The following is a 23,123-nucleotide window of genomic DNA, read 5'->3' as shown; positions in this document are numbered from 1 at the left end:
ATAAACTCAGCCATATACTGGCTGTCTTCAGAAATAAGACCTCCAAAGCATGTCTCCTTGGCGATTAATTAGGACATCCAAGGAATAAGGTTCAGAGATCTATTGTCTAATTTTAAAATTATATCCAAGATTGTGCATGTCATGGGTTGAAACAAAACTCTCATAAGTCTATACATACAATAGTTCTTTATTTTCACATAGGGAAAATAGAGAGGAAATCATTTAAAAACTTCAATTGCAAAAGAATTAATGAAGTAAAAACAACAGAAATGTGCCAATGAAAACAATATAAACAGAATATTACAAAATTCAAGCTGCATACCAATGCTATAATAATTATAAAACACGCCTTCAAAGCAAGAAACTTTGTCAGGCAAGTCCCCTTCAATATCTCTATCCTGCATGAAGTCCAGAATTACTGATTACACTCAGAAAACGTTAAATAAAGGCAAATGATATAAGCACAACCATGTTTCGATAATAGGCACGGAATCAACTTGTCCTATATGCTTAACCATCTTTTACTGTTTACAATTTCTAAAAAGATGTTAGTGCAGTTTGAGAATTGTAAAAGATAATTGAAGCTTATAGGACAAGGAGAGTTAGTGCCTATTATCAAAACATGGTTGTGTGCATATCATTTACATAAATGTATAATACCACCAAAAATTGACAGGACTGCAAAGGCTTCAACTAAACATAATGAGAGAAGAAAAATGAAAGAGATGCTAGCATATAAGAAACTTATTCCAACAAGGAATCCATAGTTTTACAAGGCGTTAAATCTTTGATGTGCCAACGACCAACAAATAAAATGAGAAACTTACGCCAACAAGGAATCCATAGTTTTACAAGGTGTTAAATCTTTGATGTGCAACAACTTATAAATAAAATGATGCAGCAGAATCCCTGGTTGGTTGGTGTTGCAATTAAAGTTGACTCATAAGGACTATGATCACATTGAATAGTCCCTTCCAATGTGGGCCCATGCCAGAATCCACTGCCTGAATTTCCAGCAAAACAGAGGCCTGAGGATAGTGCCGAGACATTGAGGCACATAGGACATGGTTTTGAATTTCCACCAAAACCGACACGAAGCAACTGAAATATTTTGTTTCTATCCCCACCGAAACGAAATCTCAATGGATTCGTTCCACCTTATTATTTCAATCGAAATTTCGACCGAAATAGGTCAAAAAGACAAAAATGGAAATCATCCTCCTCGGATACACATTGCTGATCCTTCCAAATGGTTCATGAACCACCTTTGGATGCAATTGAAGAGAACTTGGCCACCAGCACCGATGTGTTCAGTATGCTTATGTATCACTGAAGAAACTCCCTACTGAGGAAGTCTAGCAAGGACTTTCATTCTCCTTTGATGTGTTCAAAGTTGAAATTATAGATAGAGAAAAAAGTGTGCCATCTCACAATGATTTGATTTCCAGCCAGATCTTTCATTAGCCTTTTTACGGCACATCTTTCAGTCTTAAAATTGATTTTGAGAAAGATGTACTGAATTATTACATGTACATGAAATTCTAAAATGCTTCAAGTGCCACAGAAACTCACTTTTAATGGTCAGATATCAAGTCTGTGAATCATATGAGAACTACACCACTTATTCAGTCTTATTGTGTAATTGCTTTAGAATAGCTTCCTATCGTAACTCATTTATCTCAATTACCTTCCATTTGTTAATGTTTGACAAGGAGAGGATAGGAAGTCCGTCCACCTATGTTATTCTACATTTTACTGACCTGTACGCTCATTCGTCCATGATCTTTTTGCATTCATCCTGAGTAGAGCAGACAAGATCTCAGTAGTAATCTGAAAGAGAATAGGCACCCTAAAATTCTTTGCACCATAGAATACTTCATGATTCACTCTAAGAGTCGGCTGTCAAATTCAATGAAATGATTGTGGATTTGGATCTATCCATTTCAAAAAATTTGTCCCATGAATTTGAACTCTTCTTGAACAACTTCATCTTATTGGCTGACAATGCCATCCCATATTTCTTATTGCTTTCTGAAAAGCTTCAACAAAGTACTTTAAGTGTCACCATCATGCAGGTGCAACCATGCTTTGGGAACGCAATTGTAGTCGAATCAAAGAGGCGCAAACACTAAAAGTTTTTCTCTTATTTCAATGGTTAGTATCTCACCCATTTCTGAGCCTTTTTCTGTCGCATACTAGCATGCTGATATATGAACTTTCTGAAGGAGATTCATCTAATTTGTTAGCAATGTCATACGGCAAATCCCCATTTTCTTTCTTTCTCATTTTACGGTGGCCCTTGGCCTATCGGTGGCTTTTTAGCCTGGCGGTGGCTTTTTAGCCTGGCGGTGGCTTTTGGCCTAACGGTGGCTTCTTAGCCTAACGATCACTTAAATACTAACACACATGAACAGTTCACTTGGAATATAATTGGAACAATCATCAGGCATGAGTTATCTTGAACAAACGGCAAGTCATTAATTTTATCATTTACTTGAGAATAGCATAATAATTTCATCTTTTCAATCGGCATAATGATTAAGAACTTACAACACTCTTATTACCACTACCAAATCGAATTATTATCACTTGCCTTGTTTTCTGAGTGTAAGGACAAAGCTAGGTCTCTACGAGTCACACAGAAAGATGCCCTGTAAGATATACATATCCATGGTGTTAATGCATTACTTTGGAAATTATTTTCTTATTTCTAATATTTTATACTTTCTTTCCTTCTCTATTTTGTAGGTTTTATCTACGAGGGTTTGGGCGTGGAAGAATCCCCGCCCCCTCCTTATATATATATATATATATATATATATATATATATATAGAGAGAGAGAGAGAGAGAGAACCAAGCCACCTCCCTATAGTGTAAAATACAAGATTTGCATGACTACAGGGGCTGTCCAAAAATATCAAATGCATTCCCCTGTTATCAACTTCCCTAAGAAATTAAGGCAGTGCAACTATTAAAAACGTGGCTGTGTAACTTATTAAAACATGGCTGCGCTGTAGCAATTTCCTTTAGAAAACAAGGTGGTGCTAGTATAAAAATATGGCTGTGTAGTTTATTAAAAACATGGCTGTGCTGTAGCAATTTCTTTTAGAAAAACTAGGGGGTGCAACTATCAGAACATGGCTATGCCATTTTTAATCCCCCCCCTTTTTCCATGACCGAATCACTATATATTTACTTTACTGTTTTCATTTACTTTCTTCTCTTTTTCTCTTGTCTTGCAGGTATGTAGTCTGGGCAGGGGGTGAATTTGGGAAGGCAAATCGAAGATGGTTGTGGGTGTGAGTAACAAGTTGCCCTGAAAATCAGTTGAAAAGAATTTCAGATTGTATAAAAGTCAAAGGGCTTGTAATATTTGTGAGATTTATGTATGTAACAAATTGGGGCAAGACAATGGAGAATTTAGCATGGTAGTCACTGTACTTCAAAAGAGTAGGATGTGGGTTTGAAATTTTTAAGAATTGAGTTTAGGATGGAATTTAGGTTCTAAATCAAAAAGAGTAATTTACAGAGTTAGTGGGTACTTACTCAAAGTACTGCTTGAATGGTAAGCCCTAGATCCTCTTCTCTTCTTGATTCTTCTTCTTCTTCTCTATCTCCCACCCAACTCTCTCTCTCTCTCTCTCTCTCTCTCGGGCGGCAGCAAAATGGGTAGAAAACCCATACGTTGGGTTTTTAAAACCCATACGTTGGGTTTTTAAAACCCATCACACCCTCTTTCTAAAATCCAAAAAAAAATCTTATTTCCTTTTTCCCCATATGACTCTTTATTTTGTTTGACCTTCATAGCAAGTGTACAAATTTAGAATAGCTATTCTTGGAATTGAATCTTTTAAATTTCGTTAACTTTTCTAATTGGCTTTCCCCCTAATTTATTTCCCTTATTATTACAACTAAGGAGTCTTACAAATCCTAGCCTTACTTAATTTAGTTTTCTTAATGAACAAGAAATACTTAAAAGGTGATACTAAATTTGCTAAATCTATGAACTTAGATAGATCCACCTAATAATCCAATTAGGGCTACATAATTTGGTTTTGGCGATCTTAAGTGGGGTGTACATATCAATCGGTACAAAATTTTGATAAGGGTGTTTATCTATTTATTTATTCATTTTAGACAAAATGTCATTACATAAATTGCATTGGAACTCACAAAATTTGACTAGCTTGGGTACTCACAGACACAGTCCTCTAAAACGGACATATCTCTTCAACCACTTATCCGATTTTAGAGTGCCTATACTCGTTGGAAACATCACAAAAATACCAACAATTTTCTAGTTTACCACACTTTGAGATTCTTCCATATAGAAGACCAAAAATCAGGTTCAAAATCAGGCTACAGCATTATGGCAGGAATGCACCTTGGAACTACACGCAAGCCACCTAGGCATGACATGGCTGCCATGTTGGCACTGAATCATCATCCCCGGGTGAGAAAGAACTCGCCCATGAGTTCTCATCAAACTCTCTATGTTATGTTGTCAAGTCTTGAACATTGAAAGTTGGGTGAGTATTGATATTTGGAAGGAGCTCAATCTTGTATGCATTATTGTTGATTTTCTTGAGAATCCAGCATGGACCAATCTTCTTTTCCCTGAACTTGTTATAGGAACCAGAGGGAAATCGTTCTTTCTTCTAATAAACCCACACAAGATCACCTTCATTGAGGATTTTGTTCGACGATAAGTATTGGCCGTTTGCTTGTACTTCTCGGTAGTTTCTTCAAGATTCTTCTTCACTTCATGAATCCTTGTCATGGTAGTAGCAAGCTCTTCAGCCTTCTTGTTGGACAACGATACATTAGGAATGGGTGCAAGATCAAACTCCACTTGAGGAAGCACCATATCACATTGCTTGGGCCTCTTTGCCGCCAAACTCCTAAGAAGATTTCCCAAAGTTCAATTCACCACCTCGGTGTCCATCAAGTTGAGGGTGATAGGCACTACTATGGAGCAAGCTAGTACCAATCCTTTTCCACAAGCATGTCCGAAAATGACTAAGAATTTAATAACCCTATCCGAAACAATAGACTTGGGAATACCATGAAACTTAACCACCTCCTTCAAATAAAGATTAGCAACATAGGAAGCATTCATAGTCTTCTTGCAAGGAATGAAATGTGCCATTTTAGAGAAGCGAACAACAACTAAAAAAATGGAATCATTACCTCTTTGAGTTCTTGGCAAGCCAACCACGACATTCATACATCTTCCCATAGAGCATTAGGAAGTGGTAGTCGACAATAGGTACCGGTGTTTTAAGTATGTCCCTTGCATGTTTGGCATATTCGACACCTCACATAGCGCATCACAAAATGTCCCTTGCATGGTCAGACAAAAATACTTCTCTTTCACTAGCAAACCAGTTTTGTCTCTTCCAAAATGTCCTCCTAAACCTCCCGAATGGAGCTCATAACTCACTCTCTAAGGGAGCATTTTGGAATGCATAGGCGACTCCCCATAAAGAGAAAATCATCTTGAAGAAGATAATCTCCATGCTTCCCTTCTTTGCAAAGCTTCCAAATTTCACCAGTCTTCATAATTAGGGATGCAACTCGGGTCGGGTTCAACCTGAACCCGACAAGTTCAACCCGAAAAAAGGTCGGTTCGGGTTGGGTTCGGGTTGCTTTTCCCAACCCGGGTCGAGTTCGGATTGAGGGTTTGGCAACCCAACCAGAGTGAGACCCGACACTTTTTATATTTTTTTATTTTTTTAAGCTTAAAAACTCGGGTTGGGTGGGGTTGAAGTCGGCTCGGGTCAGGTCGGGCTGGAAAAATGGGTTGAACCTTGTCGGGTTGGAAATCGGGTCGACCCGACCCGAGTCGCACCCCTATCTATAATTGTCATACATGTTTCTAATGGAATCAAACCCTTCAAGTTGCACATTCACGGAATTAAAAAGAGCTACTCTTCTACTAAGAGCATCTGTCACTCGGTTGCACTTTCCACTCATGTGCTTTAACACAAAAGAATATTCTTGTAAGAAAGCAACCCACTTTGCTTTGGTTTAGGCTTCATTGATTGTTGATGTGCTTGAGAGCTTCAAGATCAGAATTTAGAATAAACCAGTGTTTAGAAACATGGATGTAGCGCGGAATGCAGCCGAAGAAAAATCCTTGTTGACTCGGCATGGGCGCGGCTAAGAACGCGATTGACGTGGCTGAGTATTCGGTTGACGCGATCATAATTCGAGAGTCAAAAGAGTTTTTATTGACTCTGCAGGGCAAAATGCGGAATGCGGATGCGGCGTAATGTGGAAACCGGCCAAGGTAAAAGGGAGTTGACGCGGACACGGGAGAGTTTTAAAACTATGGAACAAACTTCCTTTGAATAAGATATGATCGCTAATGCCGAAGTGCTTGAACAATGGAATAAAATTCCACATCATGGGTAGAGTACTTCTTGGTTTCATTGAGTTTCTCACTAAAGAAAGCAACTGGATGACCTTCTTGGCTAAGTACTCCGCCAATGTCCACATGAGAGGCATCACAATCAACCTCAAACATCTTCTCAAAGTCCAGCAAAACAAGCACAGGAGCACTAGATAGCTTGTCCTTTACAAGTTGAAAACTCTTTTCGGCCTCCATTGTCCACTTGAACCCATCTTACTTCATGCAATCCATTAAGGGGGCTGATGCTGAAATTTCTTATGAATCGGCGATAGAATGAGGACAATCCATGGAAACTCCTCACTTCTTGCAAGCTCTTTGGAATAGGCCACTCTTGGACAACTTTGATCTTCTCATCATCCACTTTGATCCTTGTGGAAGTCAATATAAAGCCTAGGAAAGTTAGGCTAATTGTCATGAAAGAACACCTTTTAAGGTTTACATAAAGTTTTTCACCTCTTAAAGTGGTTAGAACAACCCTCAAGTGATCTACATGCTCACTTTTATCATGACTATAAATAAGAATATCATCAAAATAAACAACAAACTTTCCAGTGAAAGGGCGAATGACTTGATTCATTACCCGCATGAAGGTTCTTTGAGCATTGGAGAGACCAAATGGCGTAACAAGCCACTCATATAAGCCTTCACATGTCTTGAAAGCGGTCTTCCATTCATCACCCAACTTGATTCGAATTTGATGGTAGCCATTTTTAAGATCAATCTTGGAAAATATCTTTCCACCGGCAAGCATGTCAAACCTACGTTGCATGGATTCAGATTTGCGTGGCAAGCATATCAAACCTACGTTGCATGGATTCAGATTTGCGTGTTGGGATCCGACACGGAATCGAGGTGTAAGGTTCGGCAAACCCCAAAAAGTAGGATTTGTGGATTCGGTAATTTTTAAATAATATAAATTTTAAAAATTAAAAATTTAACATGTTGGATTCGACAAACCCCAAAAAGTAAGATTTATGGATTCGGTAATTTTAAAGTAAAATATAAATTTAAAATTTAAATATATATATATATATATATATATATGTATCTATACACATGAAAAATTTCAGGGTGAAAGATCGAGGCGTTTGAGTTTTTTATTAAGAGAGCCAAAGGTGGAACGGGGGTTGATGTTCCAGGGTCAAGGTGCTAGTGTTTTTATTAAAAGAGTACAGATTTTTTAAAAAGAAAAAATTGACAAATATATTCATACCAATAAAATTACAAAGGGACCAGTAGTCCCACTAGATTTACATAGTATGAATTACCCAGGAGTATTCTCCTTGGCCCAAAAGAAAACCCATTACCCCTTACAATACCCAATAGCCTCAATTGAATCGAATCCAAGAAAAAGTGCCATATTTGTGCTTTCATATAAAAAAGTTAAGAAGAAAACACGTTTAAAGGGAAAATATATAGGATTCATATATTAAAAGAGACAACGATGAGTCGGATTTGCCCGAAAAAATAGGATTCGTGCAGGACACGGCTGTGAAAAGCCATGTTCGATTCGCATGTGGAGGCATGTCGACACGGCTTCGGCATAGGGGCAAAGAATCCATGCAACGCAGTGTCAAACATATCATTAATTCTTGGAATGGGAAACCGGTATTTGATAGTGATTCAGTTTATGGCACGGCTATCCACACGCATACGCCACGTCCCATCTTTCTTTGGAATTAGTAAGGCTGGCACTGCGTAAGGGCTCATGCTTTCTTTGATGTAACTTTTATTTTACAACTCCATGGCTTGCATATTCAACTCTTCATGTTCTTTAGGACTCACACAATAGTGAGCTTTGTTAGGGAGACTAAAACCGGGAATCAAATCAATTTGATGTTGAATGTCTATTTGAGGAAGAAGTCCATTGGGTAACTCATCGTTTGTGACATCCTTGAATTCCTCCAAGAGAGGTTCTAACTCACTAGGCACAATGAAAGACTTTTCCAATTCTTTTGCCAATAGCATGTACACCATACTGCTACTCTCACTTTCTTTTGCAAACTTTGATGAAGTGAGAAAATTGATACCCTCCACTTGTAAAGATTTGGGAGTCTTTTCCTCTTTACTAGGCAAAAGAACAATCTCTACTTTTCCCATCCGAAAGGTGTATGTATTTTTAAGATCATTTCCATGGCCTTCCTAGGAGTATATGACAAACATCAATAGGAACTACATTACACCAAACTTGATCATGGTAATTCTTGCCCATAGAGAATGAAACCAAACATCGTTTAGTAACTTTTACCCCATTACCGTTCTTGAATCATGTCATTCAATAGGGCTTAGGCTGGGCCTCGGTTTGGAGCTTGAACTTGTTCACCATTTCATAAGATACAATGTTCTCACAAATCCCACAATCAATCACAATGGTGCCATGAGATTTGCATCTAGTCTTGAATATATTGGAACAAAGCCAATCATCATCGGAATCAACTTTGGGTGTAGTAAGTGCTCTTTGGATCACCAAGCTTTCTCCTTCCTCAGGTTCAATATCTTAATGTTGTATGTCACCTTCGTCATCGAAGGCCACTACTTGTCTCTTTGGACAATTTTTGTAACGACAGCCAACTTGACCACACTTGAAACAAGCACGTGCAACATGATTTGTAGGGGCTGATTTTTTAGAAGTTTTGTTGAAATGTTCGGATTTCGAATTTGCACCCACACCATGTGAAGATTCATCTTTGGAAGAAGGATAGAGACCACGAACATCCACAAATTTTTTAACACCACGACGAGCAAGCTTTGCCTCCACCTTGAAGGCTAGTTGATAAGCATCATTGGCAGTCAATGATCGATGCATTTCAGCCTCATCCCGAATAGGAAACTTCAAACCACTAACATACCTTGGCACAAGTTGACCTTCACTTTATTGGATATCACTACGAGCCATGAGCTTATAAAATTCTTCTGTGTAGTCCAACACACTTCCACCAGGTCAAAGCGTAGCCACAAAGCCTTGCAGCCACAAGCTTCACACGCTGGCTTCCGGGTGTCTCCTTGTAATCAAAGAACTTCTCAATGGCACTAAGCCACTCAAGAAACTCTTCAGGTTGTAGACGGCCATGAAACTCCAGCAAATCAATCTTAACAGTGTCGAAATCACGAAAGAAAGTTCCCAACCTTGCCGAGTATTGGCGAATAGGGTCACATCGGACTCATCATTAAAACCTCCACTGCTTGATCCACCATACTCACTACGAGCAGCTTGGCGTTCAAGTCGCATGGTAAGTTACTCAACTTGTCTTCAAAGCGCTTGAAGTTCATCATCTCTTTCATCTTTCAAATCTTCCATCTTTCAAATCTTCCATCATTTGGTTACCATGTCTTCCTCTACCTCTTCGTGCCGCCGTGAAAAGAAAGCAAATTGACTAGGTTGGGAACCCACATACACGGTTCACTAAAACAGTCATATCTCTTCAACCACTTGTCCGATTTGCGAGTGCATATACTTCTTGGAAACAACACAAAAATACCTACAATTTTCTAGTTTACCACTTTTTGAGATTCTGCCATCCAGAAGACCAAAAATCAGGTTCAAAATCAGGCTGCAGCATTACGGCTGGAATGCACCTTGGAACTCCACCCATGCCACCCAAGCACGACATGGCTGCCATGTTGGAACTGCATAAGTTGGCCATTGGCCCTATTGCAAGAGAGATTTAGAGAGAAAGAGAAAGTGAGTTGGGCATCTCCCCCTCACTCATTTATTAATAATAATGAAAAGAAAAGTACAATGACCAGACTGCCCATAGACTTGTAGGCTTATTCTAACACTCCCCCTCAAGCTGGAATGTATAAATCATACATTCCTAGCTTGTTACATATATCGCTAAGCTTGGATTTATTCAATGGTTTTGTGAACATATTTGCCAACTGTTCTACAGAACGTTACATCTCGTATCTCCCCTTTCTGAATCCTCTGACGAATGAAATGACAGTCGACTTCGTATGTTTAGTTCTCTCATGAAAGACAGGATTTGTCACAATATAGATGGCTGCCCTGTTATCACAATATAACTGTGAAGGAGAGGGAAACCCAATACCAATCTCAGTTAAGAGTGACCTCAACCAAATAATCCCAATCGTAGTATGCGTCATGGCTCTATATTCTGCTTCTGCACTCGATTTCGCAATGACATCATGTTTCTTACTTCTCCATGAAACCAGGTTACCTCCAACAAAGGTACAATACCCGGTAGTCGATCTCCTATCAACAGGAGATCCAGCCCAATCAGCATCTGAGAACCCCTCAATCCATGTATGATCATGCCGTTTGAATAGTAATCCTTTCCCTGGAGTACCCTTCAGATACTTGAGAATTTGAACCATTGCGTTCGAATGAGATGTTCGAGGAGAGATCATGTACCGGCTAACTACCCCAACGGCAAGCTTGCCCACAAGTCTTCTATACCTACCAGGATCTTTCAACAAATCACCGTCTTCTGGAATCAGTTTCACATTTGAATCCATGGGTGCAGCTACTGGTTTCACACCAAGATTTCCTGCCTCTTCTAGCAAATCAAGAACATACTTCCTCTAAGATAGAGATAAACCACGAGAGGAGTATGCAACTTCTATCCCAAGAAAGTATCTGAGACGTCCCAAGTCCTTTGTTGCAAATTCTTTTTATAAGAAGTCTTTCAATTTTGAATTCCCCCTGAGTCACTGCCTGTAATAATGATGTCATCGACGTATACAATCAACATAATGCATCCTGCTGAGGACTGATAGCTGAATACTGAGTGATCTACAGCACATTGTTTGAGACCAAACTTCATAATTGCCTCACTAAATCTACCAAACCAAGCATGCGGTGACTACTTTAACCCATAAATCGCTTTTCTGAGTCGACAGACAGATGAGGACAACTCCCCCACCCCCCTGAGCAACGTAACCTGGTAGTTGCTCCATATACACCTCTTCAAGGAGGTCGCCATGCAGAAAGGCGTTCCTCACATCTAGCTGGTGAAGAGGCCAACCATTATTAACGGCGAGGGCAAGTAGAACATGGACAGAAGATATCTTCGCAACTGGAGAAAACGTCTCATGGTAGTCTACACCGAATGTCTGAGTGTAACCTTTGCCACTAGGCGTGCCTTCAGTCGATCAACCGTGCCATCAGGAAGATACTTAATGGAGAATACCCATCGGCAGCCAACTGGTCGTGCGCCGGCAGGTAGAGAGACAAGATCCCACGTGCTGTTGAACTGAAGAGCGCCCATTTCAAAGTACATTGCAGCTCGCCAGCCTGGGTGTAGGAGAGCCTCATCCAAAGACTGTGGTAACACAGCAGAAGACATAGACAAGACAAAGCTTTTGAAAGGGAGAGTTAGACGGTCATAAGAAACGAAATTAGAAAGCGGGTGAGCAGTAGAATGGGAACGAGTACGGAAAGCAATAGAAGAGTCAGATACCTGATGAGGGGGTAAGAAGATCTCTGGCTGTGAGGACGATTTCTCGGTGTGTGAGGGATGTGCCTGCTGTGGACGACGTTTATATTGGACTGTAATAGGGAGACGATCTACCCTGGGAGCACACGAGTCTACCTGTCCAGGAGGGCAAGCAGGAGGATGTGCAATAGGAGTAGTAGGAATGGGAGAAAGCTCAGGAAGAGAAATAGTCACCTCAGGTTCTGATTTGACATTGGAAGGACCAGAGGAAGAGCCAAAGAATGGTTCTGATTCGAAAAATGTGACGTCAGCTGATACATACCATCGGCGCAGACGTGGACTGTAGCAACGGTATCCTTTTTGGGTGCGAGAGTAACCCAGAAAAACACACCGTTCTGAACGAGGATCCAGCTTATCACGGCCAGGACCCAAATGATGAGCAAAGCATATGCAGCCAAGGACACACAGCGTAAGTGGGAATGGGTCCTGATGTGAATAAACTATGTGAAATGGAGAATCACCATGAAACACAGAAGACGGAAGATGGTTGGATAGGAAACAAGCAGTGAGAATGGCGTCAGACCAAAAAGATTTAGGAACCTGCATCTGAAAGAGGAGTGTGCGAGCCACCTCAAGTAGATATCGCAGTTTCCTTTCAGCGACGCCATTCTGCTGCGAAGTGTATGCACATGATGATTGATGAAGGATGCCATGAGAAGAGAGATAGTCCTGAAAGCCATCAGTAGTAGAGAAAAACTCACGAGCATTATCAGTACACAGGCATTTAAGATTAATACTAAATTGATTTTTTATTCCATCATGAAAATTTTTAAAAGCAAAGAAGACCTGAGAGCGGTCTTTCAGAAGATACAACCAAGTCATGCGTGAGTAATCGTCAATAAAAACCAAAAAGTACTGGAATCCATTATTTGACGCGACCCGAGAAGGTCCCCATACTTCGCAATGAACTAACTGAAATAAACTATCAACCCTAGTAACGACTCGGGAAGGGAAAGACACTCTATAATGCTTCCCGAGTTCACAAGACTGACAATGAAAATGAGAAATAGAACTAGGAACTAAAGATGTCTGCCGGAGACACTGAAGGGAGGGGTGACCCAGTCGACAGTGCCACTGAAAGGCATCCACGAAACTGTGTAAGGCTGCATTCAAGACGGTACAGGCCATCCACCTCACGACCCGATCCAATCGTCCTCCCAGTCGAAAGATCCTGAAAAAGATAGTAAGAATGATAGAATAAGATAGAGCACGACAGATTTTTCATAATTTGGCTAACAGATAATAAACTAAAAGGAGATTTAGGTACACACAAAACTGAAGATAGAGGGAGATTAGGTGAAGGACAGGTGGCACCAATACCGGTAATAGGTGTAGTGGAACCATCAGCTAAAGTAATAGACTGAAAATCAGATGGAAAGGAGCGAAAAGACGAGAGCTGTGATGAGTTACCAGTCATATGGTTTGAGGCTTCTGAGTCAATAATCCAGGACCCAGAGCTAGAGAGTAACATAGTGTGTGAACTACCTGGCTGGGCAAAGCCTGCAATGGCCTGGGAGGCACTCTATCGAAGACGCTGGAGCTCCTCATAGTCTGCCCTCATGAAGGAGAATGAGTCATCAGCGGGAGTAGAGGCAGGAGCAGAGGATACTGTGTCAGATGAACCAGAGGTGCCGAGGTGGGCTGATCGGGACGGGCGAAGCTCTGAATGCAGCGTATAACAAGTCTCAGTGACATGGCCATCGCGCTGGCAGTGGGTGCAATAAGGACAACCACGCCCACTGCCAACACAGCCACCACCACGGCCACCGCGTCCACGAGCCCGGAAAAAAAGAACCGCCACCCCAGGAAGGACGAGTACCACCACCTCCATCATATGCGGCAAGAGCCGAACTATCAGAAGTAGGACGGGAGGGGTCTCGCCAACACACTACTGGGCGCGGAAATAGACCTTGTGCAACGAAGGAATATTGCCAGAACCAAGAATCTGATGACGCAGATGTATAATCTCAGGGCCTAGGCTCTCAAGATAGTGTACGACATGAATCTGTTCCCGTTGACGCCGGAGAACATGAACATCAGAGGTGAGGGGCATGAAGACATCAAGCTGCTAGCATAATGAGATGAACTTCCCATAATGGGCCTCAAGTGACATGTCGCCACGACGGAGCCGCATCCACTCAGAGTAAGTAGAGCAGATACGAGTCAGGTTCTCAGCCCCAGAATACGTCACGGCCGTATGATCTCAGACCTCCTTCGCAGTCGGAAGAAGAATCATAGTAGAATAAATGTCTGGAGTCATACTCTACCATAGGAGACTCTGAATCAGCGCATCTTCCTGTTCCCAACGTGTATACAGAGGATCCTTTAGCGAGGGAGGATCCTCGCGAAGAAAGCGTACTTTACCCCGGCCAAGAAGGTATGTCTCAATCGCAACCTTCCAGGGTAAGTAGTTGGTTCCATCAAACTTGGCAATATTCAACTGTGGATAAGAATTTTCCACAGGTGCCAATTGAGAAGACGAAGACGAAGCCGAGGGTATGGATGAAGCACTGACCTCAGTGGTCATGCCAATAGAAGGATCAACAATGATGAGAGGATCCATACCGACAGGAAATCTAGACAAACAGAGAAACCACTACCCAGAGCAAAAGAAAGATGAGAGAAGAATAGACAGAACCAACTAATCCAGAGAGATGATCATATGACAATATCCCAAGTGATGGACAAGAAAAAAGAGAAGCCCATAAAGGAACAGGAAGAGGCTAGGGAAAATGAAAGACAAAAAAAGAAAAGTGTTCAGCACATAGATCGAGGAGATGAAGAAGACGCGAAATTAAGGTTAGATGAGAAGAAGAAGGCTTGTAGAGAATAAAATAGCGTAGTTGGGTTGGAGAGGGGCGTGGGGGAGGGAAAAAATTTGTGGGGAGGCTTACCTGGAAGGGGTGCAAATCAGGAGGGTAGGAAAAAAATTTCCTGGGAACTGATTTGGGTGGGGCGGGCGGGTGCAATTCCAAATTTCAGGAAAAACTCTTCCGCCCTGCAAAAGTTTTACCAAAAATCTGGAAAGAATTTTTAGGGAAAAGTTTGGGGGGGTGCAAATTCAAAGTTTCAGGAAAAAGTTTTCCGGGGTGGAAAATTTTGCGGGAGGGGGGATTGGGTGGGTGGGTGCGCGCGGGGTCACGGCCAAGGTTTAGGGTACAGGTGAGAGGGCCGCGAGGGGTAGCAAGGGTGTGGAGTGCAGGTGAGGAGGTCGCGGGGGGGTTGGGCGGGCTGTAGAGAGGGGTTGGGGTGCTGGAAGATGGAATGAGGGCTGAGAGAGAGAAAGAGAGGGTTAGGGTTAGGGTGAGGAAGATGATGGAGTGCGAGAGAGGATGAGGGTTACGGTTTTCTGGGAGACGGAGATGGAGGGTACGGAATTTCCCTAGGGATCAGAAACCCTAGGGCTTTGATACCATGTTGCAAGAGAGATTTAGAGAGCAATAGAAAGTGAGTTGGGCATCTCCCCCTCACTCATTTATTAATAATAATGAAAAGAGAAGTACAATGACCAAACTGCCCATAGACTTGTAGGCTTATTCTAACAGGCCCCAACCCAACACAAGACAATACAAAACATATTCTGTGTCACCAACAAACATTACTCTATCTCAGCTCTGATGTTTCAAGTACAACCAAATAGCCATCAACAAATATGAAGCAAATTATAAACCAAATCATATTAAATAAAAATGGAAGCATCTGAAGTTATTTGACAAGTTTGTTTAAAATCACACTGAATAAAAATGGAAGCATCTGAAGTTATTTGACAAGTTTGTTTTCTCGAATTATTAGAAATAACTTACTTCTGAGGGTTATTTATATCAGTCAGGTTAACATTATGAAGTGGGTAATCCGTGTCAGTGTGCACAAGATAATAATTACCAGAACAGAACAGCAAATTCTGTAAGTTCCAGATGGTGACAATGTTGCTGATGCAATGTAGAACCAATTGATCCTTGGGCACCATTTAGTCAGAAAATTTTAACAGAATTATTAATTCAATGATGCAACTATTAATGAAATAAATTTACCACATATGATAAAAGAGTCAATATGAAAAATTTAGTCAACGGAAATGATTAATAGTACCCAATTCATCAGCCAAAAGAGTTACCAAAAGTACAATAATCGGTATTGTTTGTGCTAATTGAATAAACAGATAGAGTTCAAAAGTAAAGATTGTTCACCTCTGAAAGATAAATTGTTCTTCAGCTGTAGATAGCATGATTCCTAAATAACACTAGTGAAATATGGCATAGGGAAATGATGCATTCCCTTGTTTTGAACTCCTCACTTTAATCAGAGTGTGGATATCATTTGCCCTAATTTATATCTATGTTCAAGTTGACTGGGCATGATAAACAAAAGCATAGAACCGAATGAATCATAATAGTGAGACAAAATAGCAACATTCACAACCTGACCAACTGGGCACTCTGTCTGCCTCAGAGAATGTGGCATTTCTACATTGTCTTCTGCTGGCATCGTTACCACAACACGCCAACTGTATCAACATACAAGTAAATTTTCATTAGCAGTAATGAGTTGAAAGATTAAATGAAATCATGGTTTTCTAATGTCAAGAAAGAACAAGCTGTTTGCAAAGAATTTGATGAAATTTTGAATACTGGTACGCGAGAGCTTTTAAAATCTGCTTGTGTAAGTGCAAATTGTATAAAACCATAGTTAGCAAAACTCCGTTTTAAAAAGCGTTTTTTTTTTTTTTTTTTTTTTTTTTTTTAAAAAACGTGTTTTATTGGTTTGCAGACGAAAAAACTCGGTTTTTTTTTTAGGAAAACATTTTAAACACGTTTAAAACGCGTTTTGAACGTATTAAACACGTTTTTTGGCCAACTTTCCAACTTTACCGTCACTAAATTTTATAAATGACGAAATTTTACAACCATTTTTTGGTGTTCCCGTTTTTTGACGGCACCGTATTAAACTCGAATTTTTTTTTTTTTGCCGTATCACGTTTTGCTAACTATGTATAAACTAGCTAGTAATGTTTCTATATATCCATGATACTCGTATTGGTCATGTATGGAAAATCAATTTCCTCCAGTCATTATATAAGATATGGGAAGTGTGTACACGACAATATCCCACATCATTTATGTAAAGAACTACTCGATGATAAAGTATAAATATCTTGAAGAATTATTATCTAGATGCTCCACAAGAAATCTCCATCCCAAAAATGATAACAATTAAATAAACTCTGGTGAACCTAATAGAAAAATCCTAGATCTTAGTTATTGTTACATCGGAGAGAATTTAAGGGTAGGGAGGTTGCTTTGGAGACGATATATCAATAGAAAAAAAAACAGTTGGAATCCAAGAAGTAAAACCTGGAAGTGTCGAATCCATAATTGCAAGAGGAAAAGAATATGAAAAGTAATGTGGGAAGCGGAAGCAGGATGCAAGGGATCTAACAAAGAGAAAGTACAAGAAGCAAAAAAGCTTTAAGCAATGAAAAAAAATAAAGAGAAAACTTGTGAGAAGCGTCATGAAAAGTGAACATTAAGTAATGAGCCTCATTAGAAGCGAACGAAAAATGTCTGGAAACAGATAGGGTCAGTATAGCATGTTGAGGCAGAAGGTTTAATATAGGACAATGTTATAAGTAGTTAGAGAGAACTTTACAGCCAATTAGAATAACAACTTTTAGGGATTTAGAGGTGTGCAAGCTTCAAGTTTTATTCATTTGAACTTAATGTGAAGTTATTGAAAAGAAATTCACATAAGTTTTATTTGAAACTAAAGGTAATTTTTTTTAAGTTAAATACACTCATTTGGCATTACCAAAAGGGAAAAAATTGTTTTAGGAAAACATCATAAGCTAAATAGGAAGAATATTCTTAATTAAGAGGAAGTGTGCTCCCCTCAATTTGGGAAGCAAAAAGGGTTTAGCTTCCAAAGTGAGCTTCTATGAAAGCGAGCTTCTGACCCAAATAGGAAGCTTCCAGTAACAATGTCAGACCTTAGACGAAAAATCAGTCACACTACTCAGATCTAGGTGGATATGAATGTCTTAGCTTTTGTGGTGAGGAAATGTGTTATCATTTGCAAAATGTGACATTGCATCACGACAATGTAACATCTTGCAATATCTTTAAGGAATCCAACAATGCCACATAGCTGATGGATATCAAATTCAGAATGTTTCTGTGATTCAAGGGATTTCCCACAAACAAATGTTCTCACGAATCAAGTGCAATGAACCACCGGATACATAGTTTTAAATTTCTACCGAAACCGGCATGAAACGACGAAATACGTAAACCAAAATGTTAAGCGTAATAGCGGTTAACTGTATCAGTGGGTATTACATAATTATATTAATATGAATTGTATGTGAAATGTGGGGCATGTATTATGTATGTATATTTAGATGAATTACATGTAAACTTTGGTATGTACTATATTATCAGACATGCATGACAATGCATGTTGCTAGGTGTTTGATGTTTTAAAAGCATTATGGATGGTTGCCTTGCATATGTGACGGTTTCTCAGTGTGTATTTGTGCTTATTCTAGCATTTCATAGAGTTCCGTCTTTAAATTCTATCATTTGCATATGTTTCTGTGATTTTACTGGATTTCCACAAAAAATTTCAACCAAAACCGAAACGTTTCCATTTCCATGGAGACCAAACCTTGCCCACATAGGCACGAAAGAGAAGTGGATGAAAGTGCCTCCCATTTATGCAAAAAAAATGGGTCAAAACAATAATACCTGTAAAATAAAGAGAACACTCACCTATCAAGACGGCAAACTCGACCAGCAACAGCCGTATATAGGGATCGCTTGACTGCTGACCTCCATGCAAAAGGAAATGAACCACCCTGGGGAAAACATTAAATGCAAATGTCAATGAAAAGCTATGCTGCAACAAGGTAACTTAACTCATTAGCCCTTACCCAACCGAAGCTCCTAGACAAATCATTGCCTGTACCAAGGGGAATGATCCCAACTGGAGGTATGGGCCCACGGTTCTGCTCATTAAGTTCTGAAATGCTTCCCAAAACCCAACCCACAGTACCATCGCCTCCTGCAACCTGCCAGGAAGAATCTCAGGTTCTTCTCAACACTAAATAGACATCCTACTAATCCATGTCACAAATATCTCTGATGTTTTCAAAATATAGCGATTTTATCATGATATTTTGATAAAACGACAAAATTCTGAATAATCTCGAGAATTTAAAAAATATGGAGATATTTTCATTAACACGATAATATCACGATATTTTTACAATATTTATATGATATTTTATATTTTTTTTTCTTAATTATATTTTTACATACTTTTATTTTATAATTTTTTCCTGATATAAACCCGAAAAAATAAAAAATAAAATTAATGTATCCCTAGATTTTCCCTTACCGAGAAATTCCCGAGAACGGTATTTGTGACATAGCTACGAATCAAGGCAATATGCATGTTGGCAATCAAACCTTAGATCACCAACAAATATATTCATGCAATCAAATGGAGCATAACATCCGTGCAAGAACACACGACACCAAGCACAAGCATGCATTTCCAGACAGGTGCAAAAAATGAATGCATTTGGAGGTGCACCCATATGAACAAGTGCGACATTCAAATAATGTGAGGAAAAAAGAAATCAAAACCAACACACCATGATCCTCATCTTCTCACGAGTCTCTCTTGCACAAGGGTCACCAAGATTAGCCAACTGCTCCAGGCAAGCCAATCCATACTCAATGAACTCATTAGGCTTCACGTTTGAAAGATCAAAAACCTGCACATAATAAAGGACAATCAAGTAAATTTTGGAAACAAGAGTTTCCCTTCATAAAAGTGTTCAAAGCTATTTAGTTATAGTTTAACAAGAAGTGAACAGATCCTAGTCAGTGAACAAATTTTGTATTTGTGTGTATTACTGTAATTAAAAAACCACAGGGTACATTAACACCATAGTTGAAGCATATAATCAATTAAAAAATTTGATATAAACAGCAACCAGAGAGTCAATTAGACAGATAAAGGGAATAGTGTTGAAAGTATTAGCAGAAGCATAGTTGTTAGAGTGAGAAGTGAGCGCAGGAAGCGGAAGAGAGGAGTGAGGCATCTAGAAAAAAATGAGGGAATTAAAAAAAACTAAGAAAAAAAGAGAGGAAATGTATGGAGAGATTCATCGAAAGTCAACACGAAGCATGTAAGAAGCCTCAATGGAAGTGAACGAGAAACAAATAGAAAGAGAAAGTATTATAGTGGGTTATGGTTACATGTAGTAAAGAGGACTTCACAGTTGATAAAAAGTTACAAGTTTTAAGAGATTTATAATTTTACATGTTTTATTCATGTAGATTTACTGCTAAGTTGTTAGAAAAAGATCAGCATAAGTTTTATTTAAAATTTAAAAATGAGCTTTAAAGTTTTAAATATACTCCCTCAACATTATCTAAAGGAAAATTACTGTTCTAAGAAAAAATATATCCAGCTAAATAAGAAGTGTGCTCTTAATTAACAGGAAGCGTGCTTCCCCTTAAATGTGAGGAGAGAGAAAATTTAGTTGTGGAATTGAGCTTCCCATTTGAAATAGGAAGCTTCCGGTAACTATGAGCAGAACTACCAGAGCTGCAGAAAAATAAATAAATAAAACTTTTCAACCAAGAATATTACAATTAATTTCATCGTGAGCATAAGAAATACAATCAGAAATGAAACAAACATAAATATGCAAGATACACATCAAGTACAATAAATATTTGAAAATCTCAAAAACATTTCAATGCCCAGAAACCAAGCATTCAGCAAAGCACAAAAAGATGCAACAGCAAATAGTTCATTTCCATCACTATTTACAAATGTGGGAATAATACGTAAAAAGCTACACAAGGGGTTCCTGCAAGACTTGTACCAGTTGGAGAGGATGAATCTCAACAGGAGTATGAATACTCACATGAAGCGTAATTTACAACAGTGTGAAACAACCAATTACTCCAAAAGCTTAAGCTATTAGAGTTGGTGTTATTTAATTATTTATACTTCAACACTCCCCCTCACATGTGGCCCCTCTCTTTTTTTGGGTTGGCCATACACGTAACACATGTGGCCCCTCTTTTGGGTTAGCCGTTAACGCGGATTTTTATCAAAGTTTTGAACCCAGGACCTGCTGTGAGGCAATAGCTCTGATACCATATGATACAACCAATTACTCCAAAAGCTCCAAAAGCTTAAGCTTTTAGAGTTGGTGTTATTTAATCATTTATACTTCAACCAACAGCAGTATCTGTACTCTACTGAATTGAAATTCCGAAGAGCGTGTCTACTTTTGAGTTGTAGCACTTAACAAACAAGGGACTTACATTGTAGAGCTATTTCAAATTCGACTTTGGCACAAAAAAAGTTGAGACTTGACCCAAAAAATACAAAACAAATGAAAATAGAAACTTCAATTGCCAGTTAAGCAAATAAACTAGGATTACATACTGATGCAGTGCCAAATTGGCAACCATGTCACGCCAAGGTAACTTAGGTAGAGTGCCCAAAGTTGTTATGTAATGAATACTTGGAAGACTTTTTCTACAGCTACCTCAATTACTAGTCTAGTAAGTTGCATTTCATTAAGAGGGCTAGTAAATTGTGCTTCGTTAACTAGTTTTATTGATTGTGTTCTACGTTCTTCTTCCCACTTAATCAACTGTATCACATACAAAAGCCAAAACAGAAACAAGTAGAGAATTCCAAAATAAGTACAGAATTTTGAGAACTTGGAAAATTGCTTAATAATCCATCTTCCATAGGTATTTCCAAACCAGGTTTAACATCATCATAGTAATCACCCATTTTCTTATCTAATAAAAGCAGAATATAAAAATCCAAACTAGGGTCATTTAAAGCTCAGAGTCCATAGTTGCCGGAAACTCCCTGGGTGGGTGGGAAACTCGTTTCCCCTAAAATGAGGAAAACACGTTTTCCAAAATATGATACAAAATTGGAGAAATGTTTCTAAAACACACGGGAAACATATAGAAAACTTGTAAATAATGTGTAAACTCATGATAAACGTATGCAACACTCGTAGAAAACGCATATGAAACGTGTAGGAAACATGTGTGGAACTTACGAAAATCATTTTGGAAAAAAAAAAAACACATCATTTCCCAAGACGTTTCTCGTACGATTTTCTATTGTTTCTCGTTTCCCCTGTATTTTTATTTTTTTTTCATGCGTTTCCCGAATTCGTTTCCTACCCTGGTAACTATGGCTCAGACCATTAAAACCAAGGTTGCCAGAGCGGGAATCGAAAACTCTTCATTTTCAAAACCCCTACCTGTTCTTCCCCCATAAGTTCCTGAAGCCTCCCTTTAATAGTAGCTCCAAGGCGGCTTCCACTACGCGAATTGACAAAAACAACCATCGGCGCTTCCGTAGCTCCAACAACCCCACCACCATCAGATTCATATTTTCCGGCTACCGCAAGAGGATCCTTAGACCTAATTGCTTCCACCATAGCTAGCCGTAGATATTCAGGTATCAAAATCCTACGTTTCAGATCATCTTTATCAATTCGGATCCCAGACAGTCCACATCCCTTCAATGAATCAACAATCGAGGACCGTGCCGTGATCCGAGTCGTATCAGTAGAAGAAGAAACCGGAGATTCCACGTCTCTGCTATGGATTCCCGACATTTCTAAATTGCAAGAGAGAAAATCAAATCTTTGGAAATAAAAATTTAAAGAGGAGAGGAAAGGAGAGGTTCCTTTCCTACTTTCAACTCTTCCCTCTCTCTATTCTGCCCCTTTTAGAATTGCTGTAATAAGCTTAGGCTTAGGAAATTGCAGAGAACAGGAGAAGAATATCTGAGTATGTATGTATGTATGTATGTATGTATGACGGGAATTTGGGAGGAAGGAATTTGCCGTCGGGTCTTTGTTGGATTTGTCGCAGTCCGAGGTCGCTTTCGGCAAAGGTTTTCACGTTCTAGGTGGGATGAGGGGCAAGCCTTATTTGAAATTAGCCTTCGTAATTGATAATTTTACAGAAATACCTATCGAGAACACTGATAAAAGGGACATTATTTTTTTACCCCTACTGTAGCATAATGCGCCCCACTGTTAATGGGCTCTTTAACGCTTTTTGACGTCAGATCACGTTAAAAGTGGGGCGCATTATCCTACAATGGGGGTGAAAAAATTATCCTCCGATAAATAAATAGGAGGTAATTAGGCTTATTGGGTTGTGAAAACGCGTATTAGGGAAGTTTGTTA

General features: G+C 39.3%; 1 protein-coding gene across 3 annotated transcripts in view; it reads right to left on the bottom strand.

Annotated features, from left to right (window-relative positions):
• The window catches only part of LOC143856809 (diacylglycerol kinase 4-like), a 54,048-nt gene extending 31,322 nt beyond the window's left edge, over window positions 1–22,726 (bottom strand). For all 3 annotated transcript variants that reach the window (XR_013238370.1, XM_077367092.1, XM_077367091.1), the window contains exons 1-6: window positions 22,185–22,726; window positions 19,524–19,646; window positions 18,798–18,935; window positions 18,637–18,722; window positions 16,292–16,376; window positions 323–398 (exon numbers count right to left, since the gene is read on the bottom strand). Coding sequence is in view for 2 of the 3 variants with exons in the window: in XM_077367092.1 (XP_077223207.1) it covers window positions 323–398; window positions 16,292–16,376; window positions 18,637–18,722; window positions 18,798–18,935; window positions 19,524–19,646; window positions 22,185–22,544 (868 nt within the window). In the remaining variant the exon portion in view is untranslated. The remainder of the gene's footprint in view (window positions 1–322; window positions 399–16,291; window positions 16,377–18,636; window positions 18,723–18,797; window positions 18,936–19,523; window positions 19,647–22,184) is intronic.
• Window positions 22,727–23,123: the final 397 nt, after the last annotated feature.

Source organism: Tasmannia lanceolata, unplaced genomic scaffold, assembly GCF_043159265.1.
Source record: "Tasmannia lanceolata isolate RefF3 unplaced genomic scaffold, GAP_Taslan_0.1 ptg000023l, whole genome shotgun sequence".
Lineage (NCBI taxonomy): Eukaryota > Viridiplantae > Streptophyta > Magnoliopsida > Canellales > Winteraceae > Tasmannia > Tasmannia lanceolata.
This window is presented reverse-complemented; position numbering and strand designations above follow the sequence as displayed.